At 53.9% G+C, this 21,766-nt stretch overlaps 2 protein-coding genes and 1 long non-coding RNA gene across 3 annotated transcripts in view; 1 reads left to right on the forward strand and 2 right to left on the reverse strand.

Moving 5' to 3' along the window:
- MMP24 (matrix metallopeptidase 24) overlaps positions 1 to 17,677 on the forward strand; it is a 32,030-nt gene extending 14,353 nt beyond the window's left edge. The window contains exons 5-9 of the mRNA XM_007101733.3: positions 7,462 to 7,623; positions 9,839 to 10,053; positions 12,428 to 12,566; positions 13,965 to 14,231; positions 15,547 to 17,677. Of these exons, the coding sequence (XP_007101795.1) occupies positions 7,462 to 7,623; positions 9,839 to 10,053; positions 12,428 to 12,566; positions 13,965 to 14,231; positions 15,547 to 15,884 (1,121 nt within the window). The 3' untranslated portion in view covers positions 15,885 to 17,677. The remainder of the gene's footprint in view (positions 1 to 7,461; positions 7,624 to 9,838; positions 10,054 to 12,427; positions 12,567 to 13,964; positions 14,232 to 15,546) is intronic.
- LOC129391876 (uncharacterized) lies at positions 11,248 to 15,557 on the reverse strand. Its single transcript, XR_008616687.1, has 3 exons — positions 15,403 to 15,557; positions 14,407 to 14,548; positions 11,248 to 11,511 (listed from the first exon to the last, which is right to left on the reverse strand). It is a non-coding gene; the product is annotated as an uncharacterized lncRNA (long non-coding RNA).
- A 2,302-nt stretch (positions 17,678 to 19,979) lies between the features above and the next one.
- EIF6 (eukaryotic translation initiation factor 6) overlaps positions 19,980 to 21,766 on the reverse strand; it is a 6,726-nt gene continuing 4,939 nt past the window's right edge. Inside the window, 1 exon segment of the mRNA XM_055082970.1 lies at positions 19,980 to 20,263. Coding sequence (XP_054938945.1) covers positions 20,254 to 20,263 — 10 coding nt within the window. The 3' untranslated portion in view covers positions 19,980 to 20,253.

Raw genomic sequence — 21,766 nt, forward strand, 5'->3', positions numbered from 1 at the left:
TGGGAACTGCGGTCTCTGATAATATTCAACAGTTGATCCATCAGGGCCAGGGCCAGGGAGATGGGTCAGATCACTTAGTTAATGGCCTAATTGGACTGAGTTAGGAGGAAAGTCTAGGCCATGAATAAAACAATAAAGTAATGGATCAGAGGCTGGAGGAAAATGTTAAAAGGCTTAAAGCTGAAAGTGGTAGGCTCTGGCCTGACTGATGAGGGCTTCAAAGGCCATACTGTGGGAAAACATGACAGACTCTCTCCCTTATGTCAACCTCACAAGTGAATAATAGGCCCCGTAATTACTCTAGCATCCTCTCTGCAGTAATCGTAACAATACTCCTCAGGTTGCAGGAGTTCCTCATCAGTACTTACTTGCAAGGCAACTGCTTAGTAAGTTGGCAAGTGTACATCGTTATGCCCTTTTTAAGATGAAGAGTTGGAGGCTCAGATGGCATAGCTGGTAGGCAGCAGTGCCAGGGCTCAGACTGTAGTTCAACCACTGGCCATGTGACGAGGGGCTCATCATTCACCCTCAGTCTCCTCATCTGTCAGATGAGGGGCTGGATTAGGTGACTTCTAAAGTCCCTTCTGACTCTAATGGAACATGATGCACGTGTTTGAACATTTAAAAAAGACACAGCCTCTGCCCTTTGGAAGTCCAGAGTTGAGTCGGGGAGACAGATGTATACATAAGTCACCCTGTTGCAAGGCAGACTGTACTGAAGGACTCAGCAGAAGTACCAAGAAAATGCAGTAGGACTCTTGAGGAAAGAGGGACAGAGGATTCAATTCAATTCTATTTTAGATTAGAATTAGTATGTTAATATTCTAAGGCCCATGTCAAGTGTTTTCCACATACTGTATAATATGTATATGTTATTATCATCCCCATTTTACAGATAGGTAAACTGAGGTGTAGAGAAACAGTAAGTAACCTACTAAGGTCCCACAGTTGGTGAATGGGGAAATACGTTTTCGAACCCGGACATGACGATTCCAGAGCCCATACTCTTCGCTACCATGCTGTTTCCATGGCTCTCCAACTGCAGGGCACACCAGAATCACCTAGAAACCTTTTTTTTTTTTTTTTTTTTTTTTTTTTTTGTGGTATGCCGGCCTCCCTCTGCTGCGGCCTTTCCCGTTGCGGAGGACAGGCTCCGGACGCGCAGGCTCAGTGGCCATGGCTCACGGGCCCAGCCGCTCCGCGGCATGTGGGATCCTCCCAGACCGGGGCGCGAACCCAGTTCCCCTGCATCGGCAGGCGGACGCGCAACCGCTGCGCCACTAGGGAAGCCCTAGAAACCTTTTTTAAGAATTCAGATTCCAGGCTCCAGGCCCCTAACCTCTTGCTATTATGATTCTCTGGTTCTGGGTTCAGGCCTGGGAATCTACACATGGTCTCATAAATTCCCCAAGTGCTTCTGAGGCCAACGTCCCTTACCTTGGGAAACACTGTCTTAATCCCCAGAGTTTCCCTAACTTGCCTGATCATAAGAATCAACCAGGTTCTTGTCATAAACATGGATTCCCAGGCCCTTCCCCTGGAAATTCCAATTCTTAAGCTTAGGCAAGTTGGGGTAACACTAGGCCTTCTTTCTCCTTGGCGATGCTTCGGGCTGAGAGCAGACTTTAAAGGCCCATTTCCTCAGAGGCTGTGTCTGCTGTCTGTAGGTGGTGACTGCCTCCTTGAAAGCATTTCATATCATTGCATGGATCAGGGATCACGACTCTTGTCCTGTCTGTCAAAGGGTGGTTCAGGAGGTGATGTGGCCAAGGCTCAGCCTAGGCAAAGTTATGAAACTGCTACATTTCTCTTTGTCCCCCACCCTCTTCTTTGGTCCACTTTCCTATCCAGCTCCATTTCCTCAGCCCAGGAATCCTTTCCCTTATGTCTCGGATGTGTTTCCTGGCTTTCTGAACAAACACCTATTCTTTATCTTGTTCTTATTCTTGGATCAGTGTCAACCAATGGTGGTCTGTGCTAACTGATAAAGTGTGACGAGAGGAGAACTAACATTTTGGAGCCACTGTTAAGTGCCAGGCGCTGTTAGCTGATAAGAGTCATAGCCCTGATAGAGATACATGAATTATTAAGGACATTCCTCCTCTACCCTGCCCTTCCCAGCTCTGGGTGTGCACTTCCCACAACTGCTCCTTGCTGGTGGAGACCTTGGACCAGTCTCAAAATCCTGAGAACGTCTGGTGGTGTGTGTGGGAAGGAGCTGGGACCCGTGGATGGGCACCATCCCAGCACCCTCTTATCTGTCCCACCCCATCCTGACGAATGACCAAGAATTCGGATAGAAATTCCAAGATAGCTAACGTCTTCTTTGGACGAGAGTCAGGACTTTGCTCTGGAAAACCAAGCAGAACTATCCAGATGCAGCTCATAACCCCAGCAATAGACCGCTAGGAACCGGAAGGCAGCCATTGCCGTAGGACGGCCTTTGGAAGGAGAGGAAAGGAACCAAGATTGATTGAGCACCTATATGTTATCTCATTTAATTTCCACATAAACTCAGCGAGGGCGTGAGCGCAGCCTCCCGGGAATTTTTTGTTTATTAGCTTTCTTCTCTATTCTAAATTTCCATTACTGAAAATTTTAAACTTACCAAGTAGGGAGAATGATAATGTGAACGCCCCCAGGCACCCATCACCCTGCTTCAGCAGTTATCAACATTACGTCAGTGCTGTTTCATCTACCCTCCCCGACCCCCTCTATTTTTTGGTGATGTATTTTAAGAAAAATCTCAGGTCTCACCTCTAAATACTCTAGTACATACCTCTAACAGATTATCTTTAACACAACCACAAAATCATGACCAAGCCGACAAAATTAGCAATAACTTCTTAAAATCCAATACCCAGTTTGTGTTCATTTTCCCAAATTACCTCAAAAATGTCTTTAACGGTTGTTTGCTTGCATCAGGATCCAGAGAGCATCCACACACCATTCGTCTCTTAAGGCCCTTTTCATTTACAGCAGTCACCTTGCTTCTCTTTTCTCCCTGTATTTGTTGAAGAAATTAGTTATCTATTTTATATATAGCAGTGTGTATATGTCGATCCCAATCTTCCAATTTATCCCTCGCCCCTCCTTACCCCATGGTAACCATAAGTTTATTTTCTACATCTATAACTATGTCTGTTTTGTAGATAAGTTCATTTGTACCCTTTTTTTTAGATTTCACATGTAAGCAATATCTTATGATATTTGTCTTTCTCTGTCTGACTTCGGTTCACTTTTACCATGTCTCTCTTCCCCATATAGCCTGAATAGATCTACAGGCCTGACTGGATTGACTTTTTTGGCAAGAATGCTTCCCAGGTGGTGCTGGTCCCCCCTGTTACATCACGTGAGGAAGCACGTGTGACACAGGCCATCCCACTCTTAGTAACGTGAAGTTTGAACAGTTGCTTCAGGTGTATCAGCCTGACCCAACCACTATAAAATTCCCGCGGGGGACTTTATTTTAAAAAGGTTGTCTAAGCCCTAACCGCAAACTCCTGAATCAGAACCCCTCCACCTGTGTGTTGAAAAGGCTCTCCTGGAGAACCACTAGAATGTAAAGGGGATTCTGATTCTCCACCTCTTTGGAGTCTGTGTGAAGGGCGATCTGGCCCACCACACCTTTAAGCTGATTTCAGGGAGTCTCCCAGGCACCCTGTGTCCTCATCCCTTTCCAATGGGTCAAGCAGTGAAGTCAGCAGAATTCACTAAGCTCTGCTGGGGAGGGATCCCAGCCCTGGGGAAGATGACAAGACGGGAAGAGTCATGGGGACCAGCCCTTCACAGGGGACAGTCCTTCCGCAGTTACTACAGTGATTCCTCCCCACCCCGGGAGCTCGACTGGGCAGGGTGGTGAGGAAAGGAGAGTTCTGAGTGGTTGAGACGTTCACACAGTAAGCGGCAGAAGAATAGAGAAGAAAGCCAACAAACAAAAATTCCCGGGAGGCTGCATCAGCCCTCGCTGAGTTTCTGTGGAAATTAAACGAGATAACATATAGGTGCTCAATCAATCTTGGTTCCTTTGCTGTCCTTCCAAAAACCATCCTAGGGCAATGGCTGCGTTCCAGTTCCTACCGGTCTATTGCTGGGGTTATGAACTGCGTCTGGATAGTTCATGCTTGGTTTTCCAGAGCAAAGTCCTGACTCTCATCCAAAGAAGACATTAGCTGCCTCAAACCCAGGACTCTGAATTTTTAACAATCACCCCAGTTGGTTCTGCTGCAGATGGTCCAAAGACAACACCTGGAAAAATACTGAACATTTGGCACTGTTCCATCCTGGCTTGTCCAGCACAGAGCTTTCCCTCAAGGAGCTCACAGTCCTGGGGCAGAAGAGAGTGTGTGCTCCTGGCTATGATGTAGGGTGGAAAGTGGTCAGGGCCATAAAGACGGTACAGATACACTGCTGGGAGAGTGTATAGGAGGAAGCAGTCATTGCTGGTTAGGGAAATCAAGGAAGGCTCCCTGGAGGATGTGGCATTCAGCTGAACTTTGAAGGAGTAAGGTTATTCCAGGTAGAGGGGACAGCATTGGCAAAAGAATAGAGGCAAAAGGAAATGTTGTAACCTTTGGGAGGGTTTCAGGAGTCAATGAGATGGGACTCACCAAAGATGGAGGTCCCAAGAGAAGGAAATGAAGCAGAGACAAGATACACTGGAGTAGCCAAGTAGACTGTTGGGTGCTTGCTAGGAAGCCCAAGGACTTGAGCTCCCAGCTCAAGGGAACTCTCCCTGTTGAGGATGCTGGTCCTTCATACATAGCTTAACGTGACCTTGCTAATTAACCGTGATAGTTCTGTGCGTGGAGGTGGTGTGAGTGTTCTCTGTACCTTGCCTCATTAATCTTCACCCCATTCTTATGATGAAGGTACCATTAATCCCTTTGTTTTACAGAGGAAGAGATTTAAAATGTCACACTGCTAGGACATGGCAGAGCCGGGAATCACGGAGGTCAGACCCCCAGGGACTACACTTCTGACCACTTTGCTTCTCTGCCTTTCACCTTCTTGGGTGGTGAAGCCCTTACCAGCCTCCTGCCCATTAAGCATGTGGGTCTTCTCCATCCCTCTGCTTTTTCTGGAGTTCTCCTGCCCCTCCCCACTCTCCTTCCATCTCCCCAGAGCAGCCCCCACTTAACAGGTCTCTCGGGTTTCTGTGCAGTAGGATGCCAGCTCCCCAGCTCTCCTCTGCCTTTTGGTCCCTGGAACAGACCGCTTTCCTTCAAGGGCTTACTCCTGTTCTCTGCAGAGACCCAGCACAGAGGCTAACAGAGTAATAGACACAGGCTGAGGACAAAGGTTTAGAGTCTAGCCAGGTGCTCAGAGCCCTGCTCCCTGGTTCTCAGCTGAAATCCCTGTGGATGCTCCCTGAGGAAGAGCCTAGTCAGGAGGCAGAGGCCCAAACAGCTTGTCCCGGGTCACAGAACGGGCCGGGAGCAGAGCCAGGACCGGACCCCAGGAAGCAGGGCTGCCTTCCATCGGCACTAGCAGCCACCTTTGTTTGGGATGGAGCTCAAGAGATGAGCTCACCCTTCCCCACTGCCAGAGGGGCCAGGACCTGAGGAAGGAACTGGGGGCAGCCTGGCCTCCTCATGCCAGCTTGCCCTGCCCCAGCAGAAGGCCAGCCCCAGGCTCTTGGCCACACTTCCCCGATCTTGCCCATCCACCCTTCGCTGAAGGTACTGGTGGTGTCCGCAGAGCGGCAGGCATGCATGTGTGTGACTGAGTCCGCCCCATAGGGCTCTTCTCTCTTCCCAAGACCTTAGCCAGGAAGGCCAGACACAATCCCCAGACTCATCTGACCCTCCTGGGGCCCTCAGCCGGGCTGGGGTAGGGCAGCTTGGCCAGTGCCACTGGGGCCAGAGTGAGCTCTAGGCCTCCTGACCGCCTCCTGGGCTCTTGGCAGCCTCCCCTGCACTTCAGGGCGGCAGGACTGGTCTGTGACATGCCTTAGGCCTGGGCAACAGAGGCGGGGCTCAAGGGACATTCAAAGGCCAGAGGTCGAGGCAAGCAGGAGTCTATAACTGGACATAATATGAGTCAGGACTGTTGATGCGACGGCCTGCTCAACTCCCTGCCCCTTGCATTTCTTTCCCAAAGCCAGGGCTGCTTAATCCCCCCAAAGTCAGGCCTTGCCCTGTCCCAGGCCTGACCCAGAAGTTCAGGGGAGTTGGCTTTAAGAGGATCTGGTTGCTGGGACCCCAAGTGCCTCGTGCTTCCTTTCTGGTCAACGGGCTTGTTCCAGGGACCAAGCTCCTGTCTTATGCATGGTGACAACAGCTGCCATGCAGCATCATGCCCTTTACACATCTTATCCTATCCAGTCCTCACACAACCCTCTGAAGTAGGTATGACCTCCGCATTGTACAAATAAGGAAATTGGGGCTCAGAGGGTAGACCTTCTGACCCAGTTCACAAAGCTCACTGGGGTAGAGCTGGAAATGAACGAGACCTGTCCTATTCAGGGGCCCAGGCTCACGACCACTCTGCTGTGTCGCTGCCTCAGCTTCACCCTCAGGATCCCGTGTCCCACTTTCGGTACCTGGACCTTTCGTTTTCACTCGCATTTGAATCCCTGCGTTGATCTTGGCCATAGCTCAGTCCTTTCAGGACCGAGAGCTGCTGCACGACCAAGGCTCCGCCTTCCCCTGGGTCTCTGAAGATGACCGCCAGCCTGCCGCCCCCAGGACTCCCCTCTGCCCGGCGCACCCCCTCTGCCTTGGCTCAGGCTCTTTTCATCTCTCACCGGGACCCTCATACTGGCTTCCAGACCGACCCCACTGATCCCCCGCCTCTGGTCTCATCGCCCTCTAATCCTTCCTCCAGCTGCAGCCAGAGTGAATTCATCCTGTCACCACCCCCCACCGACACCAACCTGCTTAAACGCCCCACTGGCCAAGAAGCCAACCCAAATTCCTTTGCATGACATCACAAGCCCTGCTTGCCAGCCTGGCTGACCTCATCTCCCTCCGGCCCTCCCCTCCTGCTTTGTTCCGGAGCCAAGTGGAATGAAACTGCTTGTCCCTGGACGTTGTTCATAGCATTCTCTCAGCCAGGAATGCCACCCCTGCCCCTCTTCCTCTCCTTCCCACTGAATCCATTCTGCTGACTAACTTCTTATCTTTCTAGACTCACCTTAAGCTTCACCTTCATGAAGCTTTCCCTGAACATCTTCCTTCAAGCGTAAATGACTCCTCCCTCCTCGGAATCCTCACTTGACCCTTATAGACAGCTGTAGAAGCACCTGGAACACTAATTTCACTTATTTTGTTTCTCTGTCCCTATCCACCACTATATGGAGAGTTCTAGAAGGCAGGGGTGTGTATGTCCCAGTGTCCGGGACAGGGCCTGGCACAAAGCTTATGCTAGGTGTTTGCTGAAGTAATGGATTGACTGACTGACTGACTGACTGACACCTGAGTGGGTGCCCTGGGCACCTCCCCATCTCCCCCTCCACAGGGAATGACCTCTTCCTGGTGGCTGTGCATGAGCTGGGCCACGCGCTGGGACTGGAGCACTCCAACGACCCCAGCGCCATCATGGCACCCTTCTACCAGTACATGGAGACACACAACTTCAAGCTGCCTCAGGATGATCTCCAGGGCATCCAGAAGATCTACGGTGTGTGGCAGGGGAGAAGGGCCACCGTTCCTTCCTTGGGCTGGGCCATAACTGCCTGACTGTCGGGGCGGGGGGCTGGGGGGAGGCCAGGGACCTGGGTCTCGGACTGCTGTCTGCAAGGCTCCTCCCCCACCCCGCTCCTTCCCTGCACACTTGGGAAACCTAGGGGAGGGTCTGAGCCGCAACTGGGAGGGACAAAAGTGAACAGAGAGCCTCCCCCCCTCCACACACCTCCCTCTCACCTCCTGTGGTTCCCTCTCAAGGGGTCCCGCCTCTAGCCAAGAGACTCACCCATCTGCCCAAGTAATGGTGATACAATAGGATAAGTATTATTACCAGAGCTTTTTTCTTAAACAAGAAAAAGACAAATTAGGCTGATATCTTGATAAGATTTGAGGGGCCTGCTACCACGCCACCCCATTCTCTGTTCACTCCGGTGTGGGAAGTTCTTGTTCTTGTCAAGTCGGTTGAGACAGGAAGACCAGTTTATTACGGCAAACGCATGTCCACATGGCACAGCCCCTACAGCCCCCAGGCTATGGAGTACGGGAGGAGGGCTCTCTCTGGAGGCCCTGAGGACCTCACAGAGGAGGTCGCCCCACCCAAAGCCTGGAGGATGGGCAGGATCTCCACAGGTGAGGCAGCAGAGGACTGGACAGGTGGTGGGGACTAGGAGGTATTTTGAAAATAAAATGGACCCTATTTGCTGATAGATTAGACACAGGGGTGAGGTTTCTGGCTTTTGTAATTGTGGAGCAATAGATTGACCTCTGTAGCTCAGAGATCTGGGCTGGAATATTGATCTGGGATCTTTGGTGTTCAATACAGTAGCCACTAGCCACATGTGGCTATTTATATTTATATTAATTAGAATTAAATAAAATTAAAATTTCAGGGCTTCCCTGGTGGCGCAGCGGTTGGGAGTCCGCCTGCCGATGCAGGGGACACGGGTTCGTGCCCCGGTCCGGGAAGATCCCACATGCCGCGGAGCGGCTGGGCTCAAGTAAATAAAATAAAACCCAACTATTCTTAAAAAAAAAAAAAAAATTAAAATTTCAGTTCTTTTGCCACACTGATAACTAGTCGCTCATTTCAAGTGTTCTATAGCCACACGTGGCTAGAGGCTTCTGTATTGGACAGTGCAGATACATAGAATATTTATGTCATCACAGAACGTTCTATGGGACGGCTTGAACAGAGGTCTTTAAAGCCATGAACCTGGGAGAGAGAGATCACTTCGGTAGTGATTCTCAACTTGGCAGTCCATTGGAATCACCTTGGGATTTCAATTTTAAAAAATACTGATACCCAGCCTTCACCCCGAGAAATTTGGTTTTAATTGGTCTGGGGTGACTTCTGAACACCAGGGGTTTTAAAAGTTCCCCAGGTGATCCTAATATGCAGCCCAAGTTGAGAAGCACTGACCTAGGGACCAAAATAGAGAGAGAGAGACAGAGAGAGACAGACAGACAGAGAGAAGGGGAGGGGAAGGGAGAGGAGAGGACCCAGGGGCATGCCGACCTTTAGAGCCGGGTGGATGAGGAAAGGCCGCCCGCAAAGCAGGCTGAGAAGGAACAGTACACGAGGTAGGAGGAAAACCAAGAGAGTGCAGGGTTCTGGAAAAGACAGAAGAGTGTTTTCAGGAAAGTGTTTGTATGATCTTGCTACTCAAGGTGTGGGCCTCAGACCAGTAACTCTGGCATCACCTGAGAGCTTGAAGAAACACAGAATCTAAGGGCCCACCCCAGACCCTCTGAGTCACAATCTGCATTTTATCAAGATCCCTGAATGATTCATATGGACATCAAAGTTTGGGTCAAGCAATGTTGGATTTGGCAACATGGAGGTCATTGGTGATCTTGACAGCAGTTTCAGTGGGTGACGAGGCGGAGGCCATACTGGAGCAGGATAAAGAATGGGGGGAGCAGACAGAGAGGGTAGGGGACACTGAGCCTAAGAAGGGACATGTCCTCTCTTGTAACAGGAGAGAAGAAAGAGAAGATACCAGATTTGGGGGTGGAAAGATGGGAGTTCCCATTTAATGGCTCTTTTCATGGATTTTCTCAAAGGCTGGGGGGAGTAAACAATGGGAGGGGGGGACAGGAGGCTGGAGTGTGACAGGCTTGCCTCAGAGCTGCCCGGGTGATGATGAGGCAATGGCAGCTGGGGGCAGGGCACGCCTGGCCCTTCTCTAAGATGCAGCCCCTCTCTCCAGGACCCCCCGCGGAGCCCCTGGAGCCCACAAGGCCCCTCCCCACACTCCCCGTCCGCAGGATCCACTCACCGTCTGAGAGGAAGCATGAGCGCCAGCCCAGGCCCCCTCGGCCGCCCCTGGGGGACCGGCCAGCCACACCGGGCGCCAAACCCAACATATGTGACGGCAACTTCAACACGGTGGCCCTCTTCCGGGGCGAGATGTTTGTGTTTAAGGTAGGACCTCGGTGCTCCCCTCCCACTCCTTCCCCCACCAGGGGGCGGGAGAGAGCTGCTGCTCTGGGATTAGGCCTGCTGTGGGGCCTGGAGGGGAGCTAGCCCAGCGGCCAGGCCATGGGGGTCTCTTCCTGGTGCTGCTGGGTGAATGGACTTGTTTCCAAGAAGGAGGGGGGAAGTGGTGACCCTGCCCCTTCCCAAGGGTTAACGCTGGGGGAAAAGCGCTGGAGACCGGCCTCCGGTCTGTGACTCTGAGCAAGTCACCTCCCTTGTCTGGACCTCAGTTTCTCCATCTGAGAGCTGGGAGGGTCATTTCTCTAACGAAGGGTGTGTGCAGATCAAAGGAGTCATGGCTGTGAAGATGTTGGCTTGGAGTAGGGGCTGGCACAGCAGTGCCTGCATCTGTCTCCGGATCCTGCCAGGGCTGGTTCAGAGGAGCGCCTGACAGGAAGCTGGCCAGGCTACATCTTGTCCCCTGGTCTGTTCCTGTCCCTCTAGCCATGGGCTGCAAGGTGGAAGCCTGCTCAGTGTGTTGCAGTTGGGTTCTCAGGGAAGCAGGCTCTGGGACAGTGTTTGGGATGCAGGATTTTGACTAGGGAGCACCTTTGGGATCCACATCTGTGGGAAGGAGGGGAGGGAAGCACAATGGGGCAGGAGAAGATAAGCAGCAACTAGACCCACTGCAGACCCGGCCACGCCCACAGCGAATTCTGGAGCTAGAATGGCCCGTCAGAGTTGTCCCGTGTTAGGCCCCAAATGGCTTGAACTTTATTCAGTCAATGGGTGAGGGGGGGCATGACCTTGGGGGAGCTCTCTGGAGCTAGGCCATCCCCAGCGAGGCCGACAGTTGAAAACTGCCTGCTGACCACACTCCCGGCCACCAGCACAAGAGGCCCTCTGCTGACAGCGTGTGTCTGTCACACTGGCTGGTTGCGAAGAGCTGCCCCACTCACCTTGTGGAATTCTCCCCAGCAAGCTTTGAGCTCTGACCAAGAATCAGGTGACAGGGGTCAGCCCCAGTCCTGCTCTCACTGCGTGGCTCAAGGAGAGTCACTTGGCCTTCCCTAAGACTGTGTATCTCAGATCTACTTAACAGGAGTTGTGAAAGTCAAAATAAGGTTTAAAAAACTGGATGTGAAAGTGCTTCGTAAAACACCTTAAAAAAAAAAACTTTTCTAGGATTTTGTACCTTTTTTTTTTTTTTTTGGCTGCATTGGGTCTTCGTTGCTGCGCGTGAGCTTTCTCTAGTTGCGGTGAGCGGGGGCTACTCTTCGTTGTGGTGCACGGGCTGCTCACTGTGGTGGCTTCTCTTGTTGCAGAGCACGGGCTCTAGGCGCGCGGGCTTCAGTAGTTGTGGCTCGTGGGCTCTAGAGCGCAGGCTCAGTAGTTGTGGCGCACAGGATTAGTTGCTCCGCGGCATGTGGAATCTTCCCGGACCAGGGCTTGAACCGGTATTCCCTGCGTTGGCAGGCGGATTCTTAACCACTGCGCCACCAGGGAAGTCCCTGTACCATTTTTATGTATCATGTTCATTCTTCTGCACCCTTGGATGCTCCAAATGAACGGTTCCTAAGCAAGTCTGGGTTTTATCATTCCCATTCACACATAAGAAAACAGAGGTCCTAGGAGGTTACAGGCCTCACCCAGACTGCCTACCAATCAGGGCTGCAGTGGGACCAGGCACCAATTTGAGGAGGAGGGCTTTTTTCACATACTTGGCCTATTGAGCTGCCACTTACTTAACGTTGACTATGTGCCCTGTACTGTTCTAGGCACTTCACCTATAATCTCTCATCTGACCCCCCACTATTACCCCCCTTTGCAGGTGAGGCTCTTTAAGTACTGAGCCCCAGGTCATGCAACTGTAAGAGGAGGAAACTGAATTCACACCCGGGGCTTGGGGGAATTTCCACGGCTTGCTTCCCACAGACCTTACTTACCCTGCTGGCTGGAGCCAGCCGTGAGGAGGGCACTCTGCCCGGGCTCAGTGACCAACCCCTGCTTCCCACCAGCCTGGGGAGGGGCCCCGCTGACATTGGTGACTCTCCGCTGCCCTCATGTGGTCATCCCAGGCCCTGCATCATCCCTTCCAGCTCCCCCCACGCCTCCTCTGCCCACCAGGCCTGTCTGCTGGCTCTGTCTCATGGCCCCTTGGACAGCAAGTGCCATCAGGAGCCTTATGTGAAGACAGTTGATGGGCATTTTATCTTCCTCACTGGGTTTTGAAAGATAGAAGCAGTAAATGGACAGACTTCAGGGAGGGCTGCAAGGCTGGGCCCAGGGGAACGTGTTGGGTTGTTGGGGCCTGAGCCCCAGGGCTGAGATCACTGGGTTCAAAGGCTATGCCTCTTTCTTTCCTTGCCTTAACCCCCAGGATCGCTGGTTCTGGCGCCTGCGCAATAACCGGGTACAGGAGGGCTACCCCATGCAGATCGAGCAGTTCTGGAAAGGCCTGCCCGCCCGCATAGACGCAGCCTATGAAAGGGCTGATGGAAGATTTGTCTTCTTCAAAGGTAACGTGGCCTGTGCAGAAGGACCTGGCATGCTTTCCTGCCCTTCTCGGGACCCCCTTTTTCCACCTGTAAACTGGAAGAGGCAGGGTGGGAGGCAGATGAGCTGCAAGGGTCCTTCTAGCCCTAACAGAAACACTGCCATCTGACAGGACAGATCCCTGCAGGCAGGGAAATTAAGTCAGGGAGTGATTGTTGAGGGTCTGTATGTGCCGAAGTTGGTGGGGTGACAAGCCTCACCCCCACAAAGTAGAGGGTGGTGCAGACAACTGAAGACCATCCAGTGCTCCATGGAAAGCCACCTTGTGAGTTCTGTAAGAGCCTGGAGGGGGGAGGTCACGCAGGCTGGAGAGGCCAGGGGAGGAGGGGGAACTAGCTGTATGGCAGGCCCACCCTGTGCTAGGTTGTTTCACTTCAATTATCTTGACTTGGGCCAGGCCTCAGAAGAGTAAGATTCAGATAGTGAGGAATGAGTAAAGCATTCCAAGGGGAAGGAACAGCATGGGCAAAGGACTAGCTCAAAGGGCTTTAGAAGACCCACCAGACAGCCATGGAGCCCCACCAGAGAACTGTGAGAAGTGGCCTGGAAAGGTAGTTTAGGGGAGAGTCCTGAGGAGCCCTGGCTGCCCAGCCGGACTGTGGTCTTAATCCATCAGGGCAATGCTGGAAGTTCACTGTTTGTTTCTGAGCAGCAGAGAGCCAGAGGGCAGGCAGCAATCCAGGCAGAGGCAGGAGGCCGTTTCTGAGACGGCTGCTGGAGCTGAGGAGGCCATGTCTGTAAGGCCTGTACCAGGGAGGAGCAGTGAGGCTAAGAGGTTGACAGGCCTTGTGAGAGGCTAAGCGCTGAGGGGAGAATGAAAGAGAGGGTGATGCCACCTTCTCGGGGACCCCGGGGGGCAGACAGGTGGTGAGGGAGGGAGCCCCTGGGGTGCAGAGGAGGAACTCCGGAAGCCGACCCAGAGGACGGTGGGCAATCAGGGTCCTGGGCCTGGTGCCCAGGTCCACTGGGAGAGCGGCAGCCTCAGAGCTGGGTGTCACTGGTAGAAGGTGGGGGGAGTACTAGTGTGTGTGTGAAGCCATGAGAGGCTGAGGTCACCCGGAAAGGAAAAAGGAGCAAGTCACACGAAAGGAAAAGAGGGTGGGGCACGGAGCCTGGGCAGCGTGGGGCGAGTTGCCCAGGATCTGAGACTGGATTCTGGCTTCTTGCCCCCTAAGCTCTGCCTGGGCCAAGGGGCCTCAGCCTCCTCCGCCACAGGGATCAAGCAGGACCAGGGCTGTCTCCCGCTGACACTGGCTCCATGAATGACTTCGGTCCCAGTGGATGATGGGCAAGTGGCTCTATCCACAACCTCCGGCATGAATGACCGGCGAAGGCTAATCCTGGGTTCCTCTTGGCCACAGGTGACAAGTACTGGGTGTTTAAGGAGGTGACAGTGGAGCCTGGGTACCCCCACAGCCTGGGGGAGCTGGGCAGCTGTCTGCCCCGAGAAGGCATTGACACAGCCCTGCGCTGGGAACCTGTGGGCAAGACCTACTTTTTCAAAGGCGAGCGGTACTGGCGCTACAGCGAGGAGCGGCGGGCCACGGACCCTGGCTATCCCAAGCCCATCACCGTGTGGAAGGGCATCCCCCAGGCTCCCCAAGGGGCCTTCATCAGCAAGGAAGGATGTACGTAAGAACCGGGCTGGGTTTTGTGAGGGGGAGGGGGTCTGAGTTCACGTGGGTCTCACCGGGGCCCACGGGCATACTCTCAAGGTATCCAGGTTTGAGAAACACCGCCTGGTGGCAAAGACAACTGCCTCATATCGACCCATGTTCACACAGTAAATTAATCCTCTCTTACCAGCGGCCAAATCACAATTTCTCATCTGTAGGGATCATTCGCAATTGAGAGATGTTTTCATAGACTGACTTCATTCCCTCGGATAGCATTTCTCAAACAGTGGTCCTCAGGTGTACTCTAGGAGTCCCTCAAGTTATCAGATCTGAAATGATGGATGTGGTGGTTCAAAGGTGCTTTTTCACAGGGCTTAAAGATAAGAGAGCAGCATTTTCTAATTATGAGACACTTCCTCAGCCACAGGGGCAGAGCTGCTGTTTGGTGGCTCTCCTGTGTACCTGATGCTTTACACACATGGTCTCACTTTCTGGGGAGCCTCAGAGACAGGTGACATCAAGAACTTTAGCCAATGAAAATCCCGGCCAAGGTGGGGAGCCAGCCAATAGGAGAGTGTGAGTTGCTCTGTGTCTGTGGACTGGAGGGGCTATAAGGCTGCTGCAGGGAGCCTTGTGGTGGTTGCCAAGCCCTGCTGCCTCTTTTCCTTCCAGCCCCTCCCCCAGCAGCGTCCCAGCGACCCTGCAATCTGTGTTGCACAGTCACGTGTGCCAAGCCAAAAAAAGTCCACGATAACTGCGAAGAGGTGGTGCCCTCTGTCAACGGGAGAAATCTTGCTCCCTGCCTCCCTTGGCTCAGGAAGGAGCTGGCTCAGCCCTAGAGCTATGGAGACAGCGCCGTCCAAGCCTTAAATTGGGGGCTTGATCTGACTCACATGGGGGAGGGGGGAGGCTATGGGCACAGGATGGCAGAGCTGAGACCCAGGGCTGAGAAGAGTCCTGTCTGGGAAGCACAAAATGAGCTTACCAATGCTACTTCCAGCCCCTCAGTGACTTCCCTCACCTTTGAGATGACAGGGTGGGCTGCTCCAGGTCCCAGGTGCCTCTCTGCAGCTGGGCGGGTCATCCTCCACGACCAGCCACACCACTTGCAGGGTGTGCGAGGCACCGCACGCCTACCTCCAAGAGTTCCCACACGCCCGCGCCACGTCATGTGCCCACCCACCTTTCAGAGCTCCTCTTGGGCTCCTCCCAGGTGGGAGAGGCGCCCCTCCTCCACGCTGCCACAGCACCCTGGGCCCTCTCACGCTGGCGCAGAACAGGTGCAGGGAAGTGTCTGGGATGGTGATGATGGGCCGTGTTTCTGCAGATTACACCTACTTCTACAAGGGCCGGGACTACTGGAAATTCGACAACCAGAAACTAAGCGTGGAGCCAGGCTACCCGCGCAACATCCTGCGTGACTGGATGGGCTGCAACCAGAAGGAGGTGGAGAGGCGCAAGGAGCGGCGGCTGCCCCAGGACGATGTGGACATCATGGTGACCATCAACGACGTGCCAGGCTCTGTGAATGCAGTGGCCGTGGTCATCCCCTGCATCCTGTCCCTCTGCATCCTGGTGCTGGTCTACACCATCTTCCAGTTCAAGAACAAGGCAGGCCCTCAGCCTGTCACCTACTATAAGCGGCCAGTCCAGGAGTGGGTGTGAGCAGCCCAGAGCCCTCTCTGTCCACTCGGTCTGGCCAGCCAGGCCCTTCCTCACCAGGGTCTGAGGGGCAGCTCTGGCCACTGCCCACCGGGGCCAGCATGGCCCTAGGCCAGGGGTCATGTAGCTGAAGTGGTGGTGCATTGGCCTAGGCTGAGCATGGGGCAGGGAGTGATGGCAGCTGTGCCCCAGGGTGGGTGTCTGGCACCCAGCTGCCAGCCTTCTGTCCTGGGTAAACTGCTCCCTCCTCAAGGGAATAGGCCAGGCCCCATCAGGAGGCAGGGACCATGCCAGGAGGAGGCCCATGGTCACTGCGCCCTGTGGCATCCATGAGGCACCACAGCACCATCTGTACCTGGCTGGACCCAGCACCTTCTGTGGGAAGCCAGCGCTAGCGCTCTCAGCCCCATCTGGGAGATGCCACCAGTCCTGGTCCCCCATTGCCAACACCTGCTGGTCAGATGTCCCCCCACCCCTACCCCACTGTCCTCCAAGGCTACAGGACCCCTGCTGCCGACACAGTGGGCAACAAGCCTGGGTTTCCTCTGCTGGCAACAGCAGATCCCTCAGGAAACCTGCTCCACATGTCAGGGTCTCCTCTGAGACCCAGGATTTAGGGTCACATGCTGCAGGCAGGGCTGTGGCCCAGCTGGGTCTGACAAGGACCCGGCTGTCATGTCGTGAATATTTCAATGTCCTGTCACTATTGTTTAAAGTCCCATTCTGCAAAGGCTGCTTGAGGCTTTAGGTGAATTAGAGGTGACTGTCTTGGTGATGAGGCCAGCCCTCTGCCCAGCGATAAGGACCAAGGTGCTGTTAAGGCCACTCTAGTGCCCAGACACGCCAGGAGCTGGGCCCTGCTAATGAGGCTAAAGGGCTGGAGCAGGAGCTGACCCCATCTCTGGAGGCTGATCTGAGTTTGTAGCTGTCCTCCACTCTCCCGTTCCTCTCCCCATCCCCCAAGTCCCTGGCCCTGCTCCAGCCTGTCGCTTGTGGCCTGAGGACTCAGCCTGACTAGTGAGGTGAGACGGAAATAGCTCTGGGCCAACATTCTCACGGCCTTGGGGTTAGGGGCCCAGGGCAGCCTTCTAAAGTGCTCAGAGCCCACACCCCTAGCTACCCTGAGACCAATTCAATCTCTCAGCCCAGAAGCAGTGTTTATACCATGAGCTTGGCCCCTGCTAACCCAGCTCTCTGGGCCCATCACCCTGCACTGCTCTTCGGAAAAGGGCAGCCACAACTGGTAACAACCCCAAGCCTAGGGGCCCGCCCCTCACTGTCTCTGGCAGGAATTCCTAGGGCTCGGCTTGCCTCACGCCAACCCAGTAAGAGGCAGCCCTGCTTGTCACTAAGGAGCCGGAGGCAAAACCAATGGGTTCAACTATGTCCACTGGCTCCCTGCCAAATCCAAGCGGAGTTGTCAGTCTTCAGGGTGCCGGCAGGGCCTCTAAGCCTGCATGGGCCTTGCCCCCACCCCGTGGCCTCCGGGCTTTGAGTCTGCTTAACCTGTAGCAGACAGGGACTCTGGGAGCTGTCTTGAGCAAAATCTCTCATCCCAGAGACACCTATATGGGTCCACTGTGTTCCCCGTCATCATCCTTGTTTTTTCTCATTTTGGCCAAGGGCGGGCTCCCTGGGGCGGGTGGGGAACAACTGCAGAGATATTAGTGATTCATAGGTTTGTACAGTGTTTTATACTTTGCAAAGCACTTTATTAGCTTACCCCTGTCCGCTCACATGTAACTCATGCAGTCCCTGGGAGGCCAAGGATAACTCTCACTGTGCCCTCAAATGAAGCACAGAGAGGCTGTTACTTGCCCAGGCCATCCAGTGGGCTTGCTAGACCCCTCTAGGGTCCAAGATGAGATCAGAAGTGTCTCTTTTATCCATCTTTTCTTGGCCTCCCTTCTTCTCTTCCGGGTCCCTCTTCACTCCTCAGGTTGGTGCTCTCACTTCTTGAAAGCTCTAGGCCCCCCAGGCTCCCCGCTGGCTCCTGGTACTACCGAGGTCAGCTGAGAAAAGAGCAGGAGATGGAGGCAGGCAGCCCAGGCTGCAGATGTGAGGGATGCAGGGCCAGGCCCAGAGAGGGCTCAGCCTGGAGGCTTCCAATCATGGATTCTCCTGCCTTGCGGTCATCTGTTTGTCCATCATCCCAGGACAGGGCAGACAGAGGGGCAAAGCACTGGGGGCCCCAGAGCCCAGCTTCCCCTCAGTCTGGGGAACATCACAGCATTTCAGTGTCAGTCACATTTTAAACTGATCAGCCTTTGTATAATGTTTTTTAAATCATTTCTAAATAAAACAAAAATACAGAGTGTGTCATTTCTCTGGGATGTGGGAACAAGGATCAGGTTCTGGGTGGCCTTAAGAAGCTTCTGGGAGACAGGGTGCTTTGGGCTGTCTGGGAGCTGCCCCATGCATCTCATCTGCCAGCCCAAAACTCAGATGCCCCCTCTCTCCAAAAGGCTGGCCCTGGAGGCCCTCTGTTACTGGGGTCTCAGGAAAACAGCCAGATATGCCAGCGTGGCACCCAGGATGGCAGAGCAACCCCTCCCAGGAGAGGTATGGGCAGGTTCACTGTGGCAAGGTCTTTTCTGAAGTCAAGGCACATGGTGCCATGACCAAGGACAAAAGCAAGAGCCCAGTTCTTGGCAACAGGGAAAAATGAGGTGAGATTAGGTCAGCAGCCTTGGGGTCTTCTTACCAAGAGCCCTGGCCTGGTTCTGGAAGCCAGTGACAGGGAAGGCTGCCCCAGCACCCAGAGGGCTGGAGAAACTGTGGGGTGGGGATGAACACGAAGGTCTGAGTTGGTCTGGGTGCAGGCTGAGAAGCCAACGAATCTGGGGTAGCGGGAGGGGCCAGAGGCAAGACAGTGCCCCAAGGCGAGGCTGCGGAGGAGGCTTCCTTCCAGTCCCCAGCGAGCTCCCCGACTCTCCGCGCGTCTCCGGGGTGGCGGAAGGTGGGGAGAGACGACAAGGACCCGAGCAGGAGAGGCGGACGGGATGACAGGAGGCGGCGGGCGGTAAGTGCGGAGGGCGACGAGTCAGTACCAGGAGGTGCAGACGATAAGGAAGCGCACGTCGTCCAGCGGCCCCCAGGGGCCGGGCTCCGGCCATGGCCGCCCAGGACCCTCGGGCGCCGCGGGCTGGGGTTGGGGGTGGGTCTGAGGTTGGGGGTGGGTCTGAGGTTGGGGGTGGGGTTGAGGTTGGGGGTGGGGGTGGGGGTGGGGTTGGGGCTGGGGCTGGGGCTGCGCCGGCTGCGCCGGCTGCGCCGGCTGCGCGGCGCCCTGGCCACCGGTCAGCTGAGCTCCCATGTTCTGCAGGACGAGAGGCCCGTCAGGTACGGGACGGACCACACGCCACCCCCGCCCCGGCCGGGCCCGACCCTCACCTCGTACCGCCCGAGCCGCCGGTCAGTAGAATCCCAGCGCCGGCCTCAGCTCCCAGCTCGCCTGCGCAGTGGCGTCTGGAAGGACTGGCGTCGTGACGTCACGGCGCACGAACCCCGCCCCCCAACCACCAGCGAGGAAGGTTTCAGGGCACAGGGGCGGGGCCCAGCAAACCCGACCCACCCACCAGCAACCGGCCACACCCGCCCCGAAGTCCCGGGGCCCCGCCCCGCGAGCAGCTCGGAGACGCTTGGAGCCGCCCCAGCTACCCTCGCCTCTCCAACCCGGCTCCGCACCCACCCAAGGCCCTAAAGGAAAGGGCCTACCGAGACTGGTCTGAGGCGGTCCTGGGAACCTAGCAGCCAGGCCAGCAAACCTCCACCCACCCGGGGTCAAAGAGGACAAGACTGCCCTGTAGCCAGGTGCCCAGAGCCCTTCAGGATCCTCACACTGGCCTAGGAGAGAGTTGAAACAGACTCTCATCTTTGAAGCCAAAAGTATGAGGCTGAAGTTGTGTGGAAAATGGGAGAAGTACAGTGGAGAGTGCTGCTTCCTCTTGTCCTGGGATGAAACCGCCCATCTGGTGCTGGGGGGAGAGGAGTGGGAGACTGTAGAACTGAGGGGTGTGTGTGCATCCTACCCCACCTCCCCTCTGGAACAATGGTGGGAGGCTGAGTGCAGGCTGAGGTCCCCAAATAACACGTTCAGAATGGCCGGAAGAAGCTGCCCTTTAATGGGTTGGCACAGACAACAGAGCTCTCAGCCAGAAGCCATAGGACCTGCCGGCCAGCATGATGTGGCAGAGTTTTGCAGTAACTATAGATTCAGGAGATGGGCACAGGTGAAGAAGGGCTGGGCATCCAGCCACTGAGTCCAGGTGAGCTCTCTGCCACCACCCTGCCAGCATCCAGGACAGACTGGGTGGGGCGTGGAGACGGAGCCAAAGTCCAGAGCCAGGAGCCCATGAAGAGTATGGAAGGAGACTCAGGTGAGGCTAGAGACAGAAGGAGCATTGTCAGTAGGTGCTTCACAGAGCACAGCTCACCCTCCATTCTCAAGATGCTTGCCTCCACCCTTACCCCAGGACCTCTGTTCCAGCTCAGCCCTGAAGAGCCACACACGGAGCCCCTTCCAGATTCCACTGCTCCCACAAGTCACAAATCCAGTCTAGCACTCTCAGTGCTTAAAAACTAAAAGTAACTCCTCCACTCGGGTGGGTGAACTCAATAACTTATTCAAATCGTTACTGATCATAAATCAGAGCCTCACAGGTAAAGCCCAACAGACATTAGACAAGGGAACAAGGTGGCTCAGAGAGATGAAGGGACACGTTCAGGCCCCAAATCCTCTAGTGGCAGGGCTGCGGCCAGAACATTCTTCCCGGAGGTGATAATCATGTGCATGATTATAAAAGTGAAGTACGTTTTTCTTTTTTTTCCGGCCGCCCCTCGCGGCTTGTAGGATCTTAGCTCCCTGAACAGGGACTGAACCCAGGCCCTTGGCAGTGAAAGCACCAAGTTCTAACCACTGGACCACCAGGGAATTCCCTGAAGTACATATTTCTTTTTGGGTTTTTTTTGTTTGTTTGTTTTTTTGTTATCTGAAATTTTTATTTCTCTCTTTAAAGTACGAAAAAAGTTGGATTCTATCTTAGTTTTCCTAGGATTGGCTTTTCCTCGTAAAATCTTAAATAGGAGAAATGAAAGAACTTTGGGGAAGTTGAAGGACATATTTCTAATCCCCTACCTGACACCTTCCTTGTAAGGTCTCATGGGCACCTCAAACTCAACAGGTTCAAAACCAAAGGAGGCTAATGAGTTTTGTCTCTTCTTTTCCAACACCCATTTCTTTATCTTAACTGCAATGCTGACCAGGGCTGCTGACTGTAGGCAGTTCTGCCTGGCAGTTTCTGAAGTTTCACCATTAAATACAACATTTGCTATAGTTTAGTAGGTAACAATTATCAGGTTACAGAAATTTCTTTCTGTTCTTAGGTTGCTAAGAAGTTTTTTTTGTTTTGTTCTTTAATTAAATGGTTAATTGTGGAAGTACTGTTTTCTTTATGAGGTTCAATGTTCCAAAGGGGAGGAAGGGTATATTTTATTCATCACCCCATCACTACTGTCTGGCACATAGTAGGCGCTCAAAAAAAAGTTGTTGAACAAATAACAAAACCACTGGTACCACTTTCTTGTTCAGACCCTTTCAACTGCTCTCCAGTGCTGAGAGCAGAAGTCTGTCAGTGTGGTCTCCAAACTGCCCTCATCAGAATCACCCAGGAAAGATTATTAAAACAACCACACATGGTTGGGTCCCATGCCAAACTGAGGGAATCAGTATCTGAGGGGTGATGGCAAGAAACTACGTTAACAAGTATCCAAACATAAACTGAAGGTCAAAACACCTACAGTTGGGCTTCCCTGGTGGCGCAGTGGTTTAGAGTCCGCCTGCCGATGCAGGGGACACGGGTTCGTGCCCCGGTCCGGGAAGATCCCAC

This window comes from Physeter macrocephalus, unplaced genomic scaffold, assembly GCF_002837175.3.
Source record: "Physeter macrocephalus isolate SW-GA unplaced genomic scaffold, ASM283717v5 random_396, whole genome shotgun sequence".
In the NCBI taxonomy this organism is placed as follows: domain Eukaryota; kingdom Metazoa; phylum Chordata; class Mammalia; order Artiodactyla; family Physeteridae; genus Physeter; species Physeter macrocephalus.